Genomic DNA, 10,640 nt, shown 5'->3' on the forward strand with positions numbered 1-10,640 from the left:
TGCGAATATTGTATAATCCGCATGAAGAAAATATACGCATTTTTCAACCAGTGGTGTTTCCAGCAAATGTACTTGTTGCGGACAAAAATCTGTGCATGATGATGTAGTCTACACAAAATGTACCTTTTCATTGACATTTTGATGTAGGCCTACAGTATAAAAATCTAAAGTGCAATGTGTTTCCATCGAATTTTCAACTCTACAGATAGTTTTATCACACGCTGTAGCCAAAAGCTCTCAGATACAGTGCGGGTAGGCTGTGCGGATAGGCTAGTCTGCATGATGAGATCCGTATGGATAAGAGAGAGAATATAAATTATTTGTCCAACGGCAGTCAAGCATCTATCATCATGTCACCAGAATAAGACCGTCGATATTTATTAGAAAGTAACATCAATATCACCGTGGACTTTCACCACCCTGTGAAGTGGATCATCATTTATTTCATCTATAGCCTAGTAAACTGCATGCTTTCCCGAGTCGTAGTGGGAGGACCACACAACATTTATCGCGTGACTCCAAGTTGACTTCGATATAATGGTTATTATATCGATATAACCAACGTTTCCACCACCATTTCTCGCCTAATAAATTGAACCGACACAAAAAGATCCCACCATGTCGAACAAACAAATTATCTGTTGGCATTTATACAATAGTACCGAAACTTCCTGTTGTGATTTTTTGGTTGTTGATATGGTATGACTTTACTCACATAAAAAGTGTAGATGGAAACATGTTAATTTATAATCCAATTTTTGGCAATTACAGCGCTGCTCATTCACCCAATCTTGTTTGGAGATCCAGATACTGTGTGGCGCTGTTCATGTGGTTTGGTGCTGCATTTAGGTTGGCTGGGAATTTATGCAGACTATCCTTGTGACGTTGACATCACATTACGATTAGTATTATTCTATTTATCTTTTGCACTGGTTTTATTTCACGAGATCAGTGTTGCTCAGAGAGGCCCTGTCGCTGTTCTCGTGCTTGTCGCTGTCGCAGGAGGACGATAAAGTGAGGGAGAGGCCAAGTTATAGCTTTGAGGTGCTGATTATCACAACTTGCCGGAAGCTTTTTAACAAGTAGGAGCGTGTAGAGGGCTTTCGAAAGATTACTTTTCGTCTGCAAACATGCATTAATGTTCCATTAAAAACAATTCCACATAGCTCACACAATGTCGCTGTTCCTTTACGACTACTCAGCAGACGTCATCACGATTGGGAGGGCAACGCACCGCAGTTGTACCGCGTGGAGGCTTGGTATGAATTCCCCGGTGCAGAAGAGAAGGCTACCGATTGTTTCTCACATAAACAATAGCTTTTAGATGTAAATGTATTCGGCTTCAACGTATTGCTACAAGTACTGTCATATTTTACCATATTTGGTTGGCAATAATGGCTTTATCCATTGCAACTGTCTGGACAAGGTGCGCCACGGTTCTCTTTGTATTCAGCGGGATGTGGGGAATTGCTTTGCCCATTACTCGCTACTCTATTCCCGAGGAAATGCAAGAGGGTTCCGTTGTTGCAAACCTGGCTACAGATTTGGGACTTGACGTTCGCGCTTTGGTAACACGCAAGGCAAAGCTTGACATCATCCACACTAAGAAATATTTGGACATTAACAAAGAAACGGGAGAGCTGTTCATACTTGAAAAGATAGACAGGGAATACATATGCTCGAGCAAGACAACGTCTTGTTTTCTTAAAACGGATGTCATACTTGAAAATCCCATTCGTATTTTTTACATTGAGCTTGAAATCATGGACATAAATGACAACGCACCTGTCTTTCGAAGGGAGACAATGCAATTGGATATTTCAGAATCTACCGCTCCAGGAGAGAGATTCTCTTTGACAAACGCTGTGGATGCAGATGTCGGAGCGAATTCTATTAAGACTTACTATTTGAGCGAAAGCAAGTATTTTACAATTGAAATACAGACCGGAAGCGATGGCTCTAAATATGTAGATTTGGTTATCAACAGTAATTTAGACCGGGAGGAACAGGCGGTTCATCATTTAATATTAACCGCTGCAGATGGCGGGGTTCCTGCGCGCTCATCCACAGCCAGTATCATCCTTAGGGTTCTGGATATCAATGACAATGCCCCCTTTTTTAACCAGCCGATATATGCTATTAATGTAACCGAAAACTCCCCAATTGGAACTCTAGTAATGAAGTTGAACGCAACAGACTTAGACGAGGGCACCAACGCAGAGATTACATATTCATACACGTTATATACATCCGAGAAGACACAAGAAAAGTTCTCTCTAAATTCAAATACAGGGGAAATAAAGGTGAAGGATGCGATTGATTTTGAGGAGAGTCACAGTTTCGATATATATATTCAAGCAAGAGACCAAGGATTGAATTCGTTATCCGGAGATTGTAAAATAATGGCGTTTATTACCGATCTGAATGACAACTATCCTGAGGTTACCATTACATCTTTTAAAAGCACGGTCAAGGAAGATGTTGCCATAGGAACATTAATAGCAGTGATCAGTATAAGCGATAGGGACTCTGGGGACAACGGTGAAGTTGAACTCACTTTGAACCAACAAGCATCCCTACCCTTCGTTCTCGATAAGTCTTCGGGGGATTACTTTGCTCTGCTTATTTCAGAACCACTGGACCGTGAGACAATTCCAAGATATGACATCACTTTCATAGTCGCAGACAAAGGAACACCTCGCTTATTTGACAATGAGACAATCACTCTGGAAATACTGGACGTCAACGATAACGCACCAATATTCCCCCAGTCATTCTACACAATCCATGTTGTGGAGAACAACATCCCCGGGGCACTGTTGATGTCACTCAGTGCTTTTGACCCTGACCTCCACGAGAACCAGTATCTGGTCTATTTTATCATGGAGAAGGAGATCATCAACACGTCTATGTCCATGCTGTTCTCCATTAATCCAGAGAATGGCAACCTTTATGCTCTAAAGACCTTTGACTTTGAAAGGGAGAGGGAGTTTCTTTTCCACATAGAGGCCAGAGACTCTGGGTTACCTCCACTCAGCAGCAATGTGACAGTTCACATCATCATTCTGGACCAGAATGACAACACCCCGCTCATAGTGTCGCCTTGGCGAGCACAAGGCTCGGTAATTGAAGAGGTGATCCCGAGGTCTGCTGATAAAGGATTCCTGGTTGTCAAAGTGATCGCCATTGACACAGACTCATTACAGAACTCTCGGGTCACATATCAGCTTCTACAGACCAGTGACTCTACTCTGTTCAGTCTAGATCAGTACAACGGGGAGATCCGGACCACGAGAATGTTCAGCTACAGGGACCCCCGTCATCAGAGGCTGGTTGTTGTCGCCAAAGACAATGGAGACCCCGCTCTTTCGGCCACGATTACCATCAAGATATCGACAGTAGAACACATGGTGACGCCATTCTCAGAAACGACTGAGGTGCCTTTAGAATTTGACTTGTTCACAGACTTAAATCTCTATTTGGTCGTCGGTTTGGGTTCAGTGTCCTTCCTGCTTTTGATCACCATATTGGTGATCATTGTGCTGAAGTGTCAGAAACCGAAGCCCATGAAGATGCCTCCTGCTATAAATATGAATCTGAACAGTCTGAACAGGAACAGTGTGATCAGCAGAAGCAGTATCATCAGCCAGAGAAGCTCCACCATAGCCGATTCCACCCTCATCTCCAGTGATGCCTACTGGTACAGCCTGTTTCTAGCAGAGACCAGGAAAGGCAAGGTGGTTGTCAGACAGCCTATAGTACCCAAGGGAGCAGGCTACTTTGTGTCCAGTATACCCAGATGCACAGGTCCTACAGAGACCAGCGACTCAAGAGCATCCACACTACAGGTATGTGCTCCTCTGAGATGGAGGCCTGGAGCAGTTTTCCTCTTGTATTTCTTCATATGAAATGCACACTCCACCTTCCTTCATGTAATCACAAATCAGACAAGGGTGGATTAATGAAAGCGGTAGCCTTGCTTTCATTGAGCCTATAATGGATTCACTGATTACACGAATTAAGGATGCATTCAAAAAATATTCAGACAGGGCCTCGTTTTGCAAAGAACATTATTTCCTTCTTTGAAAAACTATTCTAGACCAGAGCTACCTCTGCATGTTTCTATGTTCTGGCACTGCGCACCCTGCAGACTGAGTGACTGTTTGACCCACTTCACAATGTCCTATTCATTCCTCTTAGAGGAGGAGCCTACAGACCCTGTGTCGCCTCAGTGCAGCTCTCAGCCTTCTACTAACACACTCCAGTTAATGAACAGAGACTGTGGTAGTGTACTATTTAGAACTACTTCTCTGACCAATTAGAGGATGCTTGAGGTTGGTGTGTTAAATTAACCCCATTTATTTCTAAGGATCTATGGGATGTCTGCAGGTTTGATCGTGTTATGCTCTGCTCTAGTCCTGTGGTGTTTGAACACAGGCAGTCTATTGCTGTGTGTTTTTGTCACAAGAACTTTCAATCCCAATGATGATAATAACAATCACTATAGCTTTGACCAATTCTCCAGAGGTTGTAAGGCCCCGGTTAATAGAAGAATTAGACAAAGTCCCAGAATTCTGCAAAAGGTTAGTTCTTTATTCAGAGAGCTCTCCCAATCATTCAAGCACATATGCTTTTATACCTTACATTTGGTCATACCATATGTCATACCCCTTATCAATGCCCCTCCTCTTCTTTAACACTGTCAATGCTTAATTACAAGTCTTCTCCAACACATACGTTCTTTATCATATCCTGCAACATGTTACATAATCTACTGCAAGCCTAATGGTTTCTCCCCTTGCTGGGTAGGGAGACCTCCTTCCTGTTGTCAGTTTCACAGTAGTCACAAGTTCCTTTTTTCCTATGCACACACTGTCTCGCCTATATTGCTAAATAGTAAAGTCTTAACTTGTCCTACGCACATACATTTAGAGAATTCTAGTCTTACGATTCAAATACATTTCACTCCATTATACAGTAACAGGGTGGAATACTTTTAGTCATTACCTTAAACATATAATTACCTTATCAGTTTTGTAGACATTAACAGAAATACTTATTTGCTTTTACTGCTGCCTTTCACTCTACTGGGGTTTGGCTCCGATTGCTTACGTAAGTCATTGAGCCATGCTAATTCCCAAGTCATGTTACTGTCACTTCCTTTCATTCTTTGCTTGCAGTTCATGCAATTTTAATATATATATATATAAAAATGGCTTTCCAAGATCGTCTGTGTGCTGTTGTCTCAGACATTACAACTCTTTGAGGTCAGGGAATTGAAAACCAGGTCTGGGGTTTGTGTAATAATAAAACTAACCCGGGGGAGAAGAATGGACTCAACTGAACACTTTCACAGTTAAACTTCGTACAGTATAATATTCATGGGGAAGTCAGTGCAGGATAAACATTGTATGACATTGTGTTTATTCTAATGACATTTGTGTAGATGTGTGTTTGTCTTTGTGCATTTTTTTTGTTCAGGTTGCAGGCCCAATAAGATGCAGCCCTTGTCTGATTGAACTGAACTTGCATTTTAATTTCAGATTTGATTTAGGGACAAGGCAGAGTCCTCTCCATTGTACTGACATGACATGAAAACTAACGAGATGGATTAGTGGAGCATGTGTTTTTGAAAAGTGTGTGTGTGTGTTTTGGACTCTGACAATTGAACCTTTTCTTTTTTCTATTCTAAAGTACTCAAAATGAAAGGAAGCCCATTCTACAGCTGGAGGTATGCTGGTTGCTGGTAACATGTAGGAGCACTGTGATTGGTGTATCTCAAACTAGGATTATGTTTCTAGGCCTGTTTTTTTGGATCCATTTTCTAATTGTCACTTTTATCACCCCAGATGTGGGGTTGATCTGTGTAGGCAGAGTTCAGTGTCCTTTTTAAAAGGGGGCATGGGTTATATAATGTCAGCAAAGAGCAGACAAACATTGATTCTCAGAGAGGAGGCAGAGAAAGGACGATGAATTCCTGCACTCTTAGAAAAAAAGTGTTCTTTGGCTGTCCCCATAGGAGAACCCTTTTCGGTTTCAAGTAGAACCCTTTCCGCAACGGATTCTACATGGAACCCAAGAGGATTCTACATGGAACCAAAACGGGTTCTTCAAAGGGGACAGTTGGGGACAGTTTAAGAACCCTTTAAGGTTCTAGACAGCACCTTGGTCTCTCCCTTTCTCTACTTTTCATCTGTCCCATTCCCCTGACACTCACTGCACACCCTCCTTCCCATTGACCTTCATTGTGATGCATCTGTGAGCTATGAATATTAGATTTGGAAATCTCTCTAAAGCGGGAAACCAATCACTCACTGACAGCTGAGATTAGGCCCAAAGTGGCTGCCAGGCCAGAATAATAATGACAATATGTGGTTTATTTGGCAGAGACTCACGGCAAAGCTCTAAGCATGAATAAAGTAGAGGATTAAGGTATGCACTGTCCTGGTCCTGAGCTCTCAGTGTGTACACCTGCCTCAGAGCAGTGGCTGCATCATCCAGCACCTCTGTCACATCCACACACATCCTATTTGAGCTCTGCCCCTGCTGCCCAGCAGCCACCTCTTATCACTGGCCCAATACAAGGGAAAACATTTCAATTATGATCAGCATGGTGTCAGGCAGTGGCCACAGATTAACTAACACAGACTAACTAACACAGACTAACTGTGGCCTCCATAGACATAGTACCAATAGCCCTACATGCACGCACGCACACACGCACACACGCATGCATGCACACACACACAATTGTACTAAAATAGTTAAAACACCAGCCTGCCTATCCCCCACTCTCCCAAACTGTGATGTGCATGTCTCTATTGTACAAAAATCCCTTTCATGTTTCCTTATTCTTGTCATTTGTTTGGTTTTATTCAAATTTCACTTGCTTGCTTTTTAATCTGGCCTAGATGCACATGATAGATCCATTCTGTAATTTGGCCTGATTTCTAATGACTGTGAGGATAATAAAATAAGGATTTGAACAAATAGCCCACGGAGACAATTTGATGGAACTCACCATGCACACCTCCCTACATAATCCAGAGCATGATAATTGTTTAAGCAACTCAGTATGTAACACCCACCCATGTTTGATTGATGGTGCAGTAACCAGTCAGGTCCCAGATGAGGGATCTTATCAGTTGCATGAGTTGTGACTCCTTAAAGGCTGTCAGTCAAGCTGATCCCCTCCTCTCTCCACCTCCTATTGGCTGACTGTATTTTCTGTTTATTGGCAGGACCTGCCGTGATGTCCTCATTCTGGGGTAGTCAGCTGGAGAATGTTCAAAGAAGTTAAGAGCGACACCAACACCCCTCCTTCAATCACTGGGATTCAACAGTTACCTCTGGGGGGCAGCTCCTCCAACCCTCTGCCCTCCTCGAACCGACCACACCTGTAGACTGTAGACTACCTTCATCATTTTCCATCAAGCATGAATCTGCATGGCTACATCGACAGGTACTTGCATTTAGAAAATATCCTAAAGAAGAAAGGAACTTCAAACATGAGGTCTTAATGCATAGCACCCTCTGTTAACATGGGAGCAGGCACTCAATATCTTCCAGAATCCTACCTTACCTCTCCAGGAAAAACATGACACAAAAGGGATATTCTGTCGTGTCCTTGTGAGGGTACCTCATTGTGATGTCATAATGCGTTATTGGGGTGTGTGTGAGAGGTCACAATCAAAGAACAAAAAAAACATGTACAAGAGAATGATGTTGCCAATGCCTTCCCTAACTCATTTAGCTGGTGAAATAACAATCTCAGTTCATCTGTGAATGTATAGTGTGCACACTAGGTAAGAACTTTTGTTTATTTTGATTAGAAATAAGACTAACATTTTTCATAATTTTGGCTTTCTAGACCTTGTTTTTGGCTCCGGACATCAGCCTATAGTATGTAATTATTCATTTCCTGATACATGGTGTTGGATGTGCATGTTGAATCGCTACTATAAAATAGATCAACACCTGATACCTGTCATCCAATGAGCCAGGTAGGAGAGAAGTAACCCATGTTGCTCTACTTCACATTGCAGACAGAGTTAATATATTCTCACAGTTCAAATATTCATGAGCACATTTGACAGTGGCACTATATTTAGAATATTTTGATGATAGACATTTCCTTCTCAGCATATCTATATAAAGCACAGACTACAATCCATTTTTAGTGTGAGATCATGTCCAAGGAAATACTCAGGACAGTGATACACCAGGATTTAGCTCCTACCTGCCTAAACATTGCAATATGACGGTCAACCTAGAAAACACTGTATGTAGAATAGCTGTAGCACTAAAGGGCTTCACTTTACAACAACTTATCATATCGCCATCTGAGTTTTGTCAACTTCACTGTGCAGGCCTCTGCCCGGTTCCGATAACTAACACTTTCCCTGCGCTGTGAACAACCCTCAGAGAATCAGCTAAAGGAGAAATCAACGTAAGACAGGAAGGAGGCTTACGGGAAGAAACCATGTGTACTTTAAATGAGAAATGTTACTATATTCACTTAAGAAGTATGACTTTTGAAAGTATTTATCATTGTATATTCAAAATGTATTGTATGTTTGGCATGATACAATACAATACTCCGGACATGTTTTTAAAGTTTACAATGTTTTATGAATTTGTATGTTTTTTTTAAAATATTTTGACCTAACAATTCTTAATGCTACTTTTTGTGACTTATTCAAGTGCATTGTGTAGTCTACTGTATTATATTTGTAGTGCAATAATACAGCGTTCAATTATTTTATCTGATACAGTGTACAGACAGACAATCTAAATTATTTTATGACATTTGAATGGAGTACTCCACTGCTTAAGCATTTCACCAAAATGTAATTTTCAGTGTATCAAAGTGTTCATAGACATAGAGTAGCTGTTCTCCCAGCAAGACCATGAAGTGCAAAGATTTAATGTAAGGCGTTAGGTCTTAGAAATGAGAAACTAGAGCAGACAGCGGTGTGTCCACGTGACAATATGGAGGGAAAGGCCAAAACAAGGAGAGAGAGATAAGTAGAGAGAAACTGTGAAGACGAGCGTGAGACAGAAAGACTATGCTACTAATACTATTCTATTCCTTTGACGTTAGTGCATGACCTTATAGGCCGAACACTCACAATCCATCCAATCTCATTTGAAATGCAATACTGTACTTAAATACTACTGTATATATCTCCATCATATAGGTTGCATGGGAACACACTAAGCTCTTCCTATACGCAGTTATTTGCACTGAATCCAGACCTGGCTGCACTACTCATCTACCACAAACTGCAGTGCAGCTGTAGTTCTAATCTATGTTCTAATCAATGTTCCAGTTCTCTCTTGATCTCTTTTCCCTTGTTAAAGCTCTCTGTGTGCATCACGACCTCACCTCCCCTCACACTGTGAGGTCACTGTGTGGGGGAGGTGCTACACTAATTATGGTACACATGTGGGCTCTGCCTACTCTGCCCGTAGGGAGGAACTACTGCCTGAGCATTGTATAAAGACACCTTTATTTGGGTTACAGAAAATATCCAATTAAATTCAGACGTCATGTGCTCTTTATGGGTGTCATGCGTTACACCAGTACACGTGACATGAGGACAATGAGATAATGGTGCTTAATCCAGATTCAAGTCATGATTATTACCAGGGATAAAATGTCATCTGGATGAACTTAGATCCCAGGAGTTTGGAGAGAACATCCTAAGCAGCCAGTGGCTGTGTGTTGTGACCTGAGACCTCAAGCTCTACTTTGACAGAACAGATGTTCTGTGGAAACCAACGGAGGGGTTTAAAACCTGTATCGGCGTATCTACTTTGTACTTTGTGTTGTTTTTTTTAAATACAATATACTTTTTATATCTGCTGTAATCTCTGAACTTGGCTTGATAGCACAGGAGGGTGTTTGTGTTGCTTGCTTCAGTATCATGCAGATGTGTCTGTCTCTGTTGTGCGGCTACGCTGCTTATTCCTGCATTTTGATTCTACAGTCTACTGTATCTGCCTGCCTTTCTGCAGGACTTCCTGTGTTCTAGGTGGGTGGGTGGGTGGAGGGGGGGACACACAACCCACAATGCTGATTGGTAGATGAGAGAGTGTGTGGGAGAGAATGGCCTTGCTTACATTTTTTTAATTCAAAAACAGTTTGGATGTTGTTTCTGTTGTTCATTGTCCTGCTTGTAGATGCGTATGTGAATAAAGCTTTTAGTGCTGTGCTTCTACGGGTCAGTTTCTTTCCGAAGGCCAGTATTGAAGTTATCGGTGTTGATTGGATACTTAAATCATCAGGCATTGATGATAACCCAGTTTCTCACTCCAGTGCTTCATACTAAATCAGGGAGATTGATTATTAAACAGAGGGAGAGGTTAAGATTCAGGAAGTAGGAGGGAGAAACACAGCTTTCTCCTGGTGATGTTCTTCTTATCTTAATGACGTTAAAGACATGCCCACACTGCACAGTGAAACACTGATGGATGATCTCCGTTATGACAGCATAGAGCCTCTACCCTGCAGTCCGCTGCAAACGATTGATGGGAGTGGGCTGGTTGCTAGGAACCACCCAGTACCCAAGAAGTGGTTGCCATGACAACTGCACCAGCTTCCTGTGATCACAGAGGAGGGGAGATTATCATGAACA

The 10,640-nt window shown here is 41.9% G+C and overlaps 1 protein-coding gene across 2 annotated transcripts; it reads left to right on the top strand.

The window, feature by feature from the left end:
- Nucleotides 1-1,196: 1,196 nt before the first annotated feature.
- Nucleotides 1,197-10,223, top strand: LOC115154604 (protocadherin alpha-C2-like). Of its 2 annotated transcripts, XM_029701010.1 has the most exons (3): nucleotides 1,197-3,848; nucleotides 5,695-5,731; nucleotides 7,242-10,223. In XM_029701010.1, exons 1-2 carry the CDS (start codon nucleotides 1,395-1,397, stop codon nucleotides 5,704-5,706), a joined length of 2,466 nt encoding a protein of 821 aa, XP_029556870.1. In that variant the 5' UTR covers nucleotides 1,197-1,394; the 3' UTR covers nucleotides 5,707-5,731; nucleotides 7,242-10,223. The 2 variants fall into 2 exon arrangements, with proteins under 2 accessions (XP_029556870.1, XP_029556871.1); XM_029701011.1 differs by lacking the exon at nucleotides 5,695-5,731.
- The last annotated feature ends 417 nt before the right edge of the window (nucleotides 10,224-10,640 follow it).

This window comes from Salmo trutta, chromosome 19 (assembly GCF_901001165.1).
Source record: "Salmo trutta chromosome 19, fSalTru1.1, whole genome shotgun sequence".
Taxonomy (NCBI): domain Eukaryota; kingdom Metazoa; phylum Chordata; class Actinopteri; order Salmoniformes; family Salmonidae; genus Salmo; species Salmo trutta.

Excerpts from the sequence above, each read along its gene's own strand:
- LOC115154604 (XM_029701010.1), top strand. The coding sequence starts at position 1,395 with ATGGCTTTATCCATTGCAACTGTCTGGACAAGGTGCGCCACGGTTCTC.